This window comes from Melozone crissalis, unplaced genomic scaffold (genome assembly GCF_028551555.1).
Source record: "Melozone crissalis strain CALT ecotype California unplaced genomic scaffold, PUWL_Pcris_2 ptg000092l_1, whole genome shotgun sequence".
NCBI classification, from domain to species: Eukaryota; Metazoa; Chordata; class Aves; order Passeriformes; family Passerellidae; genus Melozone; species Melozone crissalis.
In genome coordinates, this window is record NW_026535869.1 from 2,924,132 (window position 1) to 2,938,900 (window position 14,769).

General features: G+C 49.8%; 1 protein-coding gene across 1 annotated transcript; it reads left to right on the top strand.

Moving 5' to 3' along the window:
• The first annotated feature begins 4,384 nt into the window (after window positions 1–4,384).
• On the top strand, window positions 4,385–8,816 carry SC5D (sterol-C5-desaturase). Its single transcript, XM_054291526.1, has 5 exons — window positions 4,385–4,465; window positions 5,025–5,242; window positions 6,229–6,361; window positions 6,878–6,978; window positions 7,986–8,816. Exons 2-5 carry the CDS (start codon window positions 5,033–5,035, stop codon window positions 8,448–8,450), a joined length of 909 nt encoding a protein of 302 aa, XP_054147501.1. The 5' UTR covers window positions 4,385–4,465; window positions 5,025–5,032; the 3' UTR covers window positions 8,451–8,816.
• The last annotated feature ends 5,953 nt before the right edge of the window (window positions 8,817–14,769 follow it).

The window sequence follows — 14,769 nt, forward strand, 5'->3', positions numbered from 1 at the left end:
TGCTGTGGCTGTGGGGGGACACCCCGAGGATGGAGAGGATCCCCAAGGCACCGGAGGATGGTGCTGGCTGGCCTTTGGTGGCTGAGCAGGTGGGTGAACAGCACAGCGGGGTGGTGGGAGCACTGCAAGAGCTTGTGGGGATGTTAAATATTTTCTTTGGCTCTTGAAGTGTTTGGCAGATTGACCAAAGAATGATGGTGAGAGGAGAGCCTGAGTGTGGGGAGCACAATGACCACAGAACTGACCACAGCACTGACCACAGAACTGACCACAGAACTGACCACAGCCCTGACCACAGCACTGACCACAGAACTGACCACAGCACTGACCACAGCACTGGCCACAGCACTGACCACAGAACTGACCACAGAACTGACCACAGCCCTGACCACAGAACTGACCACAGCCCTGACCACAGAACTGACCACAGCCCTGACCACAGAACTGACCACAGCACTGACCACAGCACTGACCACAGAACTGACCACAGAACTGACCACAGCCCTGATCAGAGAACTGGCCACAGAACTGACCACACCCCTGACCACAGCACTGACCACAGCACTGACCACAGCCCTGATCAGAGAACTGACCACAGAACTGACCACAGCCCTGACCACAGCCCTGACCACAGCCCTGACCACAGCACTGACCACAGCACTGACCACAGCACTGACCACAGAACTGACCACAGCCCTGACCACAGCCCTGACCACAGAACTGACCACAGAACTGACCACAGCACTGATCAGAGAACTGACCACAGAACTGACCACACCCCTGACCACAGCACTGACCACAGAACTGACCACAGCCCTGATCAGAGAACTGACCACAGAACTGACCACAGAACTGACCACACCCCTGACCACAGCACTGACCACAGAACTGACCACAGCCCTGATCAGAGAACTGACCACACCCCTGACCACAGCACTGACCACAGAACTGACAACAGCCCTGACCACAGAACTGACCACAGCACTGACCACAGCACTTGCTGGGAAGGATGAAAGTTTGGCAAGAAAGTTTCACAGATTTGTGTGCTTGGCAGAAAGATTTTTGAATGTACAATCTGCTTCCATCTCTACTCCTTCTTCAAATTTTGATATAGAAGAAAGGAATTGCTGAGCCAGTCTTGCTGGCTAACCAAGGAGGCAAAGGGTGTGTTAGTTAGAAGGGGTTTTATGGCTTAGAGCAAAGCATAAACCCACCCCAAACAAGGAGATGTTTTTACCAAGCAGAAAGAGGCAAACAAGGCAGCAAAGCTGCAAATCAAAAAAAGGTCTCAGAATTTTCCACTGCAAGAAAACTGAAAAACAACTTCTAGCTTGAACTGCAATGTTTTATTCCAACTGCGCTTGTTTCTTTTGCAGACTCCTGGCTGATTTAGCCTGAATTTATTAAAGAGTGGTGACCTACCTCTGTATTAATGATGATTAAAACCAAACCCTGGTTGAGTTGTGCTGCTAATGGTGGTACTCCAATAAATTTGGTTTAAACTTTCAAACGCTGTTTGGTGTCTTTTACATCCATCCAGGATCTGCAGCTCCAGAGGGTGACAGGATGGGGGGACAGAGGGAACAGATTGAGCTGGAGAGCTCTGAGGTGCTCCAAATGCACAGGAATTTCACCACCCCAAATTCCAAGGGGGCACAGGAGGAGCTGTCACACAGGGAGGGCTGAGAGCTTTGTCAGGAGTAACTCTGTTCACTCTAAGGAACCCAAAGGAGCCAGAGAAACCCCAAATTATTCATAACTCACATCAAGGAAGCCCCAGAAAGATGCAAAGTGACCCCAAAGTGTGTGGAGAGAGCGAGTTTGAGCTCAAGAAACCCTGATGACCTGAAGGAACCCCAAGTTTTAATTTTTGACTTCTAGAAATCCCAAAATGACCTAAATAACCCCAAAAGTGACCTAAAGTAATCTCAAAGTCATCTGGAGAGAGTTTGAACTCCAATAACCCCAATGACCTATAGTAACCCCAATGACCTATAGTAACCCCAAATTTTAAGGATTGACCTCTAGTAACCCCAAAATGACCTATAGTAACCCCAAAGGTGACCTAAAGTAACCCCAAAATTTTCAGAACAGAGTGAGTTTGACCTCTAATAACCCCAATGACCCATAGTAACCCCAAATTTTAATTTTTGACCTCAAGTAACCCCAAAATGACCTTTAGTAACCCCAAAATGACCTGAAGTGACTCCAAAAGTGACCTATAGTAACCCCAAAATTTCCAGCAGCAAGTGAGTTTGACCTAGAGTAACCCAAATGACCTATAGTAACCCCAATTCTTAATTTTTGACCTCTAGTAACCCCAAAGTGACCTGTAGTAACCCCACAATGACCTCAAGTGACCCCAAAAATGACCTGAAGTGACCCCAAAATTTTCAGGCGAGAGCAAGTTTGACCTCAAGTAACCCAATGACCTATAGTAACCCCAATGACCTCTGGTAAACCCAAATTTTAATTGTGGCCCTCTAGTAACCCACAAAATAGTGAAAGTAATCCCAAAGTGCTCTACAGAGAGTGAGTTTGACCTTAAGAAACCCAAGCTAATTAAAATTAGGGGTTACTAGAGGTCATTGGGGTTACTATAGGTCATTGAGGTCAAACTTGCTCTCGCCTGAAAATTTTGGGGTCACTTCAGGTCATTTTTGGGGTTACTTTAGGTCATTGTGGGGTCACTACAGGTCATTTGGGGTTACTAGAGGTCAAAAATTAAAATTTGGGGTTACTATAGGTCATTGGGGTTACTATAGGTCATTTGGGTTACTATGGGTCGAAGTTGCTCTTTCCTGAAAGTTTTGGGGTTATCTTAGGTCACTTTTGGGGTTACAATTGGTCATTGTGGGGTTACTAAAGGTCAATCCTTAGAATTTGGGGTTACTATAGGTCATTGTGGGGTCACTAGAGGTCATTTTGGGGTTCCTATAGGTCATTGGGGTTATTATGGGTCATTGGGGTTACTTGAGGTCAAACTTGCTCTCTCCTAAAAATTTTGGGGTTACTTTAGGTCACTTTTGGGGTTACTATAGGTCATTGTGGGGTTACTAGAGGTCAAAAATTAAAATTTGGGGTTACTATAGGTCATTGGGGTTACTAGAGGTCAAAAATTAAAATTTGAGGTTACTATAGGTCAAACTCACTCACTTCATAAAATTTTGGGGTTACTTTGGGTCACTTTGGGGTTATGACCCCAGAAGAAACCCCATTTATTTGGTGGAGGCCACATTTGTACCAAAATAAAAAAAAAAAAAAGTCTCTATATTCTAATAAAAAGAGCAAACAGGGCTGATTTAAAATAATTTTTATTGAGAAATAATAATTATGTACAACTTTATCCCTGCTGAACCTGATTTTTAACTGAGACCAAATATTTCCCCAAGCTGAACCCAAACCCATTTTATTTTAATTATTAAATAAAGACGATTCCAGAAGGAATGAAAGCTCTGGACAGGAGTTCCTCATGGAGCGATGATGGATTTTTCTTTCCTCCTTCACCTTTCCATATCAATATCCTGTATTTGCTACAGATGGATAAAAGTGTGCATCAAACACGGAATTTTTTGGAGTTTCAGATATATCTATGGCTATCTATATAATCTGTATCTACCTATATAATCTATATATCTGTGGCTATATAGATATACACACTTTTATATATATATATATAGATAGATTAGATATAAATATCTACATATCTATTTATATATATATTTTTATATTTCTATATAGATATCTATATAGAAATATCTATATATATATTTATATATAGATAGATATAGATAGATTAGATATAGACAGACTGGATATCTAGATATCTATTTATATATATTTCTATATAGATATCTATATATTTATATACAGATTAATATAGATTAGATATAGATATAGATATAGATAGATGATATAGATATCTAGATATCTATTTATTTATATATCTATATCTCTATATATCTCTATTTCTATATTTTTATATATATCTATATATTTATATGTTTATATATTTAGATATATAGATATACCTATAAATATAAATCTATATATCTATATATATAGATATATATAGATAGATAGCCATATACACATATACTTATCTATATGCACACATATATTTCCCATATATATTTGGGAAATATAGATATATTGTTCACAATCGAGGAGACACCAGGGAAGGGGCCGAAGTGGGCCCTTAAATTCCCCAAAACTCCCTGAAATTCCATCTCCGGCAGCGCTCCGCACGCCCCGCCCAGACCACGCCCCATCCCGACCACGCCCAGGCCAGACCACGCCCATAATCCCGCCCCAGCCAATGGTTACGCCTCCAGCCCATGACTCCGCCCCTTTCTGCGCACTGACGTCACCGCCCGAGGTGGCGCGAGCCCTTCCTCCGGTGACGTCACGTGGCGCTACCGTGTGGCCCCGCCCCCGCCCCGCACCACTGTGGGACCTGTGGCAGGTAACGGGATGGGGGGACCGGGAATGGGGATCGGGGTACCGGGAATGGGGATCGGGGTACCGGGATGGGGGTACCGGGGTGCGGGCACCGCCGGCAGCGCCCCCGCGCTCCCCTCCGCGCTCCCCGTACCCCGCGCGTCCCTCCCCGCCGCTGGCCGGGCCACCTGCGGCTCCCGGACACGGTGACCCCTACTTGTCCGCCCGCCCTGCCCGGGGAATCGCCCCGCAGGACACGAACGGAGCCCCGTGAGCTGCCCTTAAAGGGATTTCGCACCCCAGCTGTCACCCGTCCCGCTGCCACCCACAGCCCGCTGTCCCCTGCCACAAGTGTCCCCTCCCGCAGCTCAGCGCACAGAATCAGGCGCGTCCCGCACTCCTGGTGCTACCCCGCTTCACACCCACACCCTGCGCGTCCCAGATCCGCTCCCCATTCCCGGCCGAGGCCATCCAGCCAGCCAGACAGCATGCCAGCCCTGCCAACCCCTGCCCACATCCTGGCGGGCACCGACATCCCGTGCTGGGCAGGGACAGCTCGGTCACAGCGAGTCCTTTTCCCGCAGGAGCCACCATGGATCTGGTGCTGGAAGCCGCGGACCGGCACCTCCTGACGCCCTACGTGTACCCGGCGGGGTGGCCCGAGGCCGAGCCGTGCCGGCAGCTCCTCAGCCTCTTCGTCATCACCAACCTGGGCGCCCTCGCCCTCTACCTGCTCTTCGGCACCCTCAGCTACTACTTCATCTTCGACCACGAGCTCAAGAAACATCCCCAGTTCCTGGAGGTGGGTGCTCCTTGCTGGCTGCTCACCGGGTTCACAGGGCTCTGAGAGTGAGGGAAGCTGACTGTGATTGGCCATTAATTAGAAACAACCACACGAGACCAATCACAGATGCACCTGTTGCATTCCACAGCAGCAGATAATCAATGTTTGCATTTTGTTCCTGAGGCTTCTCAGCTTCTCAGGAGGAAAAATCCTAAGAAAAAGATTTCTCATAAAAGATGTCTGTGACGCTCGCCCAGGCCCTGTGTGGCACTGTCCCCCTCGCCATCCCCTTGTCCATCCAAATGTCACCTGCCAGTGGTGTGGCACAGGCTGTCCCCGCTGTCACATCCACCCCTCTCTGCCTGTTCATGCCCTCCATCATCCCTGTGCCACATCCCACTGACCCCAACACCCAGCTCGAGCACAGCTGTCCCCATTTGAGCAGCACCCTCTGTCCCACACCATGGCACAGATGCCATGACAAAGGGGCGGCCAAGACACCAGCCCTCCTGGCCTTATGAGGGGCATTGGGGCTCTCAGATGTCCCCTGTGCCCCACAGAACCAGGTGGAGATGTCCCCTGTGCCCCCTGACCCCTCTTGCCACACCCCACAGAACCAGGTGAGCTCAGAAATGTCCCCTGACCTCTGATCCCTGTTGCCACACCCCACAGAGCCAGGTGAGCCAGGAAATATCCCCTGTGCCCCTGACCCTGTTGTCACACCCCACAGAGCCAGGTGAGCTCAGAAATGTCCCCTGTGCCCCTGACCCCTCTTGCCACACCCCCCAGAACCAGGTGAGCCAGGAGATGTCTCTTGTGCCCCTGACCCTGTTGTCACACCCCCCAGAACCAGGAGATGTCCCCTGTGCCCCTGACCTCTCTTGCCACACCCCCCAGAACCAGGTGAGCCAGGAGATGTCCCCCATGCCCCTGACCCTGTTGTCACACCCCCCAGAACCAGGAGATGTCCCCCATGCCCCTGACCCTGTTGTCACACCCCCCAGAACCAGGTGAGCCGGGAGATCTCCTACGCCCTGCGCTCCCTGCCCTGGATCAGTGTCCCCACCGTCGCCCTGTTCTTCGCCGAGGTGCGGGGCTACAGCAAACTCTACGACAACATCGAGGACTCCCCGTATGGTGAGTGACCTCCCTGCACCCCCTGCCACACCTGGGTCACCTCCCTCAGACCCCATTTCTCCGATGGCAACCCCAGGAGATCCCCCTGGGTACCTGCTGTCCCAGCCTGTGAGCCAAAAGCCCAGGTTCTCTGTAGGAGAACACCCAGACACTTTCACTCAGGGTTGTGTCCCCCTCCTTGACACACTCCACCCTCCACAAGAGATCCTTCCTTTCCCTGGGCACAGCTCCAGTGAAACAGCACCTGACTCACCTGCCCTGAGTCACATGACACAGCCTGAGCCTGTCACCTCAGTGGGGCAGACTCTGACACGATTCACCTGTGTCTTCCACCATGAGGACCATTGTGGAGACCCTCACAGTCTCCTGGTGCCCACATGGGACAGCCTGAGCCTGTCACCTCAATGGGGCAGACTCTGACATTATTCACCTGTGTCTCCCACCACAAGGATCATTGTGGGGACCCTCACAGACTCCTGATGTGCCACCTCTAACAACCCTGTCTCCCCTCTCCAGGCTGGTCTGGTGTCTTCCTCAGCATGCTGTCCTTCCTGTTCTTCACTGACATGGGCATCTACTGGATACACCGTGGTCTCCACCACAAGCTGTTCTATAAGGTATGGGACAGGACAGGGGGCTCTGGACAGGAGTCCTTATCCTGCTCTGGTGACATTTCCAAGCTGCATGCTGGGGTGGGAATGGCTGAACAAGGCTTCACCATGTGACGGTCATCAACACACTATTAATTAACCTTCCTCTATATTTTCTAGTATCAAAAACAATAACCAACTGTCACCATCACTCCATAACCACCCCCAAACAAACATAGAATTAACCCCAGAACTAACCCCCCCCCCCCCCAAAAAAAAACCAAACAAAAATACAAACCATGATCATAAATCATCAACCGATCACCCACCAAATTTTACGTTCTTGTAGCTTATAAAAAGCATGGCACTGAAGATGTCAAGCTGAGAGCCCTTTAGGGTACATGTCCTCCTCTCAGTTTGGGTGGTGGTGGCCCCCACAGCATCCCCTGGGACCATGAATCTGGCTGGGAGACCCTCTTGTGATGGTGGTCACAGGGGTCTGAGGATGAGGGAAGAGACGAGGATCTGACTCCATGTTTCAGAAGGCTTGATTTATTATTTTATGATATATATTATATTAAAACTACAAGAGTAGTTTTAATAAAATATATTATCATAAAATATATTATCATAAAATAAACTAAAAAACTAAAAGAATAGAAGAAAGGATTTCATCAGAAGGCTGGCTAAGAATAGAAAAAGAAAGAATGATAACAGAGGTTGGTGGCTCGGACTCTCTGTCTGAGTCAGCTGACTGTGATTGGCCATTAATTAGAAACAACCAACATGGGCTAATCAAAGATCTACTTGTTGCATTCCACAGCAGCAGATAATCAATGTTTGCATTTTGTTCCTGAGGCCTCCCAGCTTCTCAGGAGGAAAAATCCTAAAGAAAGGATTTTTCATAAGAGATGTCTGTGACAGGGCACATGTCCCCCTCTCAGTTTGGGTGGTGGTGGCCCAGACAGCATCCCTTGGGGCCATGAATCTGGCTCTGGGGATCCACCCTGACTGACAGCCCCGTGTCCCCGCAGCGCTTCCACAAGCCCCACCACCTGTGGAAGATCGCCACGCCCTTCGCCAGCCACGCCTTCCACCCCGTGGATGGCTTCATGCAGAGCCTGCCCTACCACATCTACCCCTTCCTGTTCCCCCTGCACAAAGTCACCTACCTGGGCCTCTACATCTTCGTCAACGTCTGGACCATCTCCATCCACGACGGCGATTACCGCGTGCCGCGGCTGCTGCGGCACATCATCAACGGCTCTGCCCACCACACCGACCACCACCTGTACTTCGACTACAACTACGGGCAGTACTTCACCCTCTGGGACAAGATTGGGGGTTCCTACAAGAGCCCCACGTCCTTTGAGGGCAAAGGCCCCCACGATTACTTGCGCAAGCTCCGAGAGAAAGATCCGGGAGCGTCCAACGGCATCGGGGCCTCTAAGAAAGACCCGGGAGCATCCAATGGCACCGTGGCCTCCAAGACTGAGTAGGCTTCATCCAGGTGTGTCCCTCCTCCGGCTGGATCTTGTCCCATTCCTCACCAGCCACACAAGACTGTTTCCAACGAACAAAGAGTCCCTGATGACGTGATCAGCGTGCGGTGATTTTTGGTGAGCGCCTGACATGCCCCGCTCCCAAATCGGCGGCATCCAGCCTTGCTCCACACCACAGATCTGCCCTGATTTTCCTGTTGTTTTCCCTCCCAGCTCCCTTTGGGTCTCTTCTGAGGTCCCTGCGCTGCTTTAGTGCTGTGCTGATGCTTTGCAAGAAGAATAACATGGCACAAATAGAACAGTAACGTGGCACAAATTAACGTGACTCGTGGTGGGGTCTTTGTTCCTTTGCTGCACCCCTTTGTTGGTCCCATCATGGTGTCCATTGGGACAAGCTGTATTTTGGAAAAAAACCCTACCTTTTGGAGGTGGTGTGGCTTCTTCTGATGGCTCCCTTGGTGGGACTTCTTGCACTCAGCCTCCTTCCTCTTGCCTGGGGATGTCCCATGGAAGCATCATGCCTGTAGGACAGAAGCAGGCTTTGAGTCTTGTGGGTCTCTCTGAGAACACTGAGGGGGAAGGGAGGAGGACCAGGCACCCAAATGTGAGGGGCAGGGGCTTCTCCTCACTCAAGGGTTCGTGGTCAGCTTCCCCCCTTAAGGGCCTGTGTGTTTCCTGCTGAAATCTGGGGTGACCTTTGGGGTGACCCATGTTTAATAAATCTCAATTGCCAACTTGCCTGCTGTCTGCTCCCTTCTCCCTGGCTCATCCCATTTCTGCCCTACAGCACCCATGAGGGGCTTGGCACAGAGCCGTGCTGTGCTGGCAGCAAATTTGGGCCAAAACAGCAGAAGATGGGCAAAACAGAGTGGCCAGAGCCACCACAGAACCTTAGGTGTGACCGTGTCCCTGCACAGTGACAGCTGTGCTTTCCCACTCCCTACTCCTCCAGTTTCACCAGTCCCTGGAGCCCTTTCTGGGGATGGAGACCCTTCTGTGAGTCCCTTGCTGGGGATGTAGGCCCCTCTGTGGGTCCTTGCTGGGGATGAAGGCCTCTCTGTGAGTCCTTGGGGATGGAGGCCTCTCTGTGGGTCCCTTGCAGTGGTGACAGCCCCTCTGTGGGTCCCTTGCAGTGGTGACAGCCCCTCTGCTCCTCGTCCACCCTCAGCTGTCCCCAAGGCCGCACCACCACACCTGTGGCACCTGGGGAGCACAAGGGACACCTGCCCCATGTCCTGTCAGCACAGTCACACTCTGCCTTCCCCTTTTCACCATCCCAACCTGCTCTCCCCACGTGGACAGCACCCCTGAGCCCTGTGGGCTGATTAACCCGGGGTCAAGGCACAGCCCAGATCAAACACGGTGACAACACCACAGGCCTTGGGCACCCTGGTTCCCAGTTCACTCTTGGAAAGGCCCCAGGGTTTACAGGGTTCTCAAAACCCCATCCTCCCACTTTAGCAGAGCCTGAGGACCCCATCCTGGGTGGGTGCAGCCTGGGCACCCCATCCTGGCAGCTTGGGGACAGACAGTGACCCTCACAGGGCACCACATCTTCATTCCCACACAACCAAACTCCCACACTGACTGCCCAGAGCCACTGAGACCCCTCCGGGGGGACATCACTCTGAGCCAAGACCTCTAAAAGCCTCATTAGGGGGGTTTATAATTGTATTGACCCCATAATTGAAGTCCTGGGGTGAGATTGCATCACTCTGGTGCACTCACCCTCCCACGGCCCTGCTGCCTGGCACTGCCCCGGGGTGGATCCGCAGCTCCGGGCACGGCCAGAACGTGTCCTGCCGGTCACACGGCCCTGCCAAGGCTGCCACATCCCCGCCGTGCCCTTGGGGCTCTGGAACACAGAGCAGCTCTGGCTCTGCTCCCCTGGTGCTGCTGCTGCTGCCACAAGATGGGGATGTTGCTCACCACAGCTGCACCTGCGTGGATGCCCTTCCTCCTCCTCCTCCTCCTCTGTCGCTATAGGACGCCAAAGAACACAAGCGCACATCGCTGTTCTCAAGGTGAAGGAAAAAAAGGAAGTTTATTTTCTGACTCCAGCATTTATAGATTCCTAAAAGTGACAGTGGATTGGAGGGTGACAGTGCCACCTCTCCAATGACACCGGACAAACCAACAGCCCATCAAATTTCTCCTCCTTCATAAAGGAATGCAAAACAATGCAAACCAACACGATGTGGACACGCAGCTCTCTCAAGGTAAAAAGCGAATTTTAAAATTCTGACTCCAACATTTATAGATTTATAGATAACATTTTTAGATTCCCAAAAGTGTCAGTGCCACCTCTCCAATGACACTGGTAAAACCAACAACCCATCAAATTTCTCCACCTCCACAAAAGAATGCAAAACAGTTATTTACACGATGTGGACAGGCAGCTCTCTCAAGGTAAAAAGGGAATTTTAAAATTCTGACTCCAACATTTATAGATTTATAGATAACATTTATAGATTTCCAAAAGTGACAGTGGGTTAGAGGGTGACAGGGCCACCTCTCCAATGACACTGGACAAACCAACAGCCCATCCAATTTCTCCTCCTCCATAAAAGAATGGAAAACAATAAGTTATTTACAGAAAGTGTGTGAGAAAGTTTGCTACAAAAATATCAACATCAGAAGGCTCAGAAAATCTTTAAAAACCGGGGTGACACTCCTCCAGCATGGGGCAGGAGGGGCTCTCCTAGAGGACACACATGGGGTGTCCCTGCTCCTGTTCCATAACCCCATTCCTCACGTTTTTCCTGGCATCAGAGCCTTTTCTGCTGATTTTTCTGCAATAGCTTCCCTGTCCCACCCCACACAGAGCATGCCCTTCCTTCCTTTCACCCCCCACACGTTTGTACCACACACTGAACATCCCCCTCAGAGAGCCCCCAGCACACCAAGTGTGTGTGAGAATGCAACAATTGGGTGCCTCTGACACAGCCCGGAGCCCTGCAGTGAACCCTACATCCATCATCATCCTCTGAGGAAGGCTGTGAGGCCTGTGCCATGGGTAGATGCTGTCTTTGGTTCCCCGATTCAGCTCCAGCATCATGAAATGTCTCCTTTAAGCAGCTTTACCCTCTCAGTGAGGCTTTGTGGCAATGGCTGCTCCAGCCCCCCCAAACCCTCTGGGAGCTCTAAAGCTGAGAGAGGGAAAGGTCTCAAGGAAGAGGGGAAGGAAAACCAGGGGAGCAGGGGCTCCTCACAACCATCATCATCCTCTGAGGAAGGCTCTGAAGCCAATGCCATGGGTAGGATGCTACCTTTGGCTTCTGGCATCCCTGTTTTGCTCCCTGATTCAGCTCCAGCATCAAGCAATGTCTCCTTTAAGCAGCTTTACCCTCTCAGTGAGGCTTTGTGGCAATGGCTGCTCCAGCCCCCCCAAATCCTCTGGGAGCTCTAAAGCTGAGAGAGGGAAAGGTCTCAAGGAAGAGGGGAAGGAAAACCAGGGGGCCAGGGGCTCCTCACCTTGCTCTTGGAGTTCACAGCTTTTGCTGCTGATGAAATCCAGATGGACCTTAAAATAAACTCTGCACTGTTCCCCTCTCCCCTTTACAACAACAACAAAAAAATCCCTTGGCAAGGGAAGCGTGTGTTTCCCTGCACAAAGAAAGAGCCATTCATCTATGAGCATTTAGCAGGGCTGGGCTCACCCAGGAGCTCCTGGCTGAAGCTCCCACCCTGTGCCCAACAGAGGGGCACAGGGACCCCTCTTACACGCTGCAAAAAGTGTGAAAAAGGGGCTGGAAGAGAGACAGCAAACCCCCAAACACCATTTTCCTCCATTTAGCACCTCAGCAAAGACAGCTCCTCATTTCCTCCTATTTCTTACTCTATTCCTATTACAGTTTGAACCTGCTTTACCTTTCTCCTGCAAGAAATAAATACACTAATGATTAACCACATTAAAACCCACCACACTCATCAACACAGCAGTTAGAAAATCTCAACATTTAAAAAAAAATCTAAAATTAATAAAGCAATATCACTACAGCTCCTCATGTCCTGGTGCTTTTTGAGTCTTTCTCATCTGGCCCAGAGATGAGAAGGATTTACCTTTCTCCTATCTCACAACAAGAAATAAATACACTAATTATTAACCAACACTAAAACCCACCACACTCATCAACACATCAGTTAAAAAATCTCAAAATTTCAAAAAAATCTAAAATTAACAAACCAAAATTTTTACAATTCCTCATCTCCATGTCCTTTTCGAGTCCTTCTCATCTGGCCCAGAGATGAGAAGGACTTTACCTTTCTCCTAATCCTATCTCACAACAAGAAATAAATACACAAATGATTAACCAACACTAAAACCCACCACACTCATCAACACATCAGTTAGAAAATCTCAAAATTTAAAAAAAATATCTAAAAATAACAAACCAAAATCTCTACAGCTCCTCATCTCCAGGTCCTTTTCGAGTCCTTCTCATCCTGCCCAGAGAGCAGCTGGCTGCAGGGATTCCCACACAACAGAACTCACTCAGTGACTCTGCCCAGAGCCACGGCGACCTCCTGTCCTCCAGGGGGACATCACTCTGAGCCCAGACCTCTAAAAGCCTTTTTAGGAGGCTTTATAATTGTATTGACCCCGTAATTGAAATGCACTAACTGGGTTTCTAGGTGAAAGCACCTCGGGGAAAGCTCTGGACAATGTTCCTGCTCTTAAGGCAAGTGGAAAAGGAGGAGTAAGATTGCCTTGGGGCTGTCCATGGGATTTACAGGCTCCCATTCCTTCACTGCTGGGCAATATCCTTTTTTTTACATTGGAAATGCTGGAGAGTCAGAGGAGTTGAAGCCATCAGTGTGTTCTCAGTACCTCAGAGACAGCAAACCCCCTCCAAACACCATTTTCCTCCATTTAGCACCTCAGCAAAGACAGCTCCTCATTTCCTCCTATTTCTTACTCTATTCCTGTTATAGTTTGAACCTGCTTTACCTTTCTCCTGCAAGAAATAAATACACTAATGATTAACCACATTAAAACCCACCACACTCATCAACACAGCAGTTAGAAAATCTCAAAATTAAAAAATAATCTAAAATTAACAAACCAAAATCGCTACAATTCCTCATTTCCAGGTCCTTTTTGAGTCTTTCTCATCTGGCCCAGAGATAAGGACTTTACCTTTCTCCTAATCCTATCTCACAACAAGAAATAAACACACTGATGATTAACCAACACTAAAACCCACCTGAGCCACCCACCTGAGCTGCTAAGGTATGGCCTGAGCCATTCTTAGCAGCAATACCATGCCTAAAAAACCACCAGTGCAGGAGATGAGGCTTGGTTGGTTATGCAGGGGCAGCACAGGGCTGGTCCCAGTGGGCACAATCGGATTTATTGGGGCAGCTCAAAGTGCTGGACTCCAGCAAATTTGGGCCAAAACAGCGGGAGATGGGCAAAGCAAGGATGCAGGGCAGGATGGGGGAGCAAGGATTTGAGGCAGGAGATTCAAATGACAGTGGGAGATGACAAAATGACACTGGGAGATGACAGCAAAGGTGAGCTGTGCCTGTTGCTCAGCCCCAGCTTGACTCTCTAAATCGCTTTCTGAAAGGGATGCACAGTGACCAGGGGAGCAGCACCAGGGGAATCCCACAGCTGGGATTTTGAGCTGCCCCAATAAATCAGATTGTGGCCACTGGCATCAGTGCTGTGCTGTCCCTGCACAACCAGCCAAGCATCACCTCCTGCCCTTTGGTGAGTTATGGGCACGTTGCCCATGCCAAGTGTTCTGTGGGCAGCACACGGGCACTGGCACAGCTCAAACCCACCTGCCGTGGGTGGGAGAGGGGGCACAAGGCCCTGGAGAGACCCTGAGGGTTTCTGTCTTTCTGCTCCCACCCTGTCTTGCTCACCTTCCCAGCTCTGCCCAGGTGAAAACATGGCAGGAATTGAGACACTTCCCACTGTCCCAGGTTGCTCCAAGGCACATCCAACCCAGCCTTGGACAATCCCAGGGATCCAGGGGCAGCCACAGCTTCTCTGTGCCAGGGTCTCACCGCTCTCACAGGGAGGAATTTCCTCCTGACATCCAATCTGACCCTGCTCTTTGCCAGTTTGAAGCCTTTCCCCTTTGCCCTGTCACTCCACACGCTCCTAAACAGCTTCTTTACTTCAACAGTTTCCTTTCATTCACTCTCGTTCCCTTCAACTCAATTTCCAGCTGCTTCATTTCTCTTTACTCCATTTCACAGAAATTAACTTGAACTTATTACTTCACTTATTATTTCACTTCACTTATTATCTCGATGTGAAGAGAGGGAGAGGGAGACAAAGAAGAAGAGAAAGAGCAGGGGA

What these genes read in the sequence shown, in the direction of transcription:
- SC5D (XM_054291526.1), top strand. Translation starts at nt 5,033, where the DNA reads ATGGATCTGGTGCTGGAAGCCGCGGACCGGCACCTCCTGACGCCCTAC. An exon ending in AACATCCCCAGTTCCTGGAG is followed by an intron (nt 5,243 to 6,228) that starts GTGGGTGCTCCT and finishes CACACCCCCCAG; the next exon opens with AACCAGGTGAGCCGGGAGAT. An exon ending in CATCGAGGACTCCCCGTATG is followed by an intron (nt 6,362 to 6,877) that starts GTGAGTGACCTC and finishes TCCCCTCTCCAG; the next exon opens with GCTGGTCTGGTGTCTTCCTC.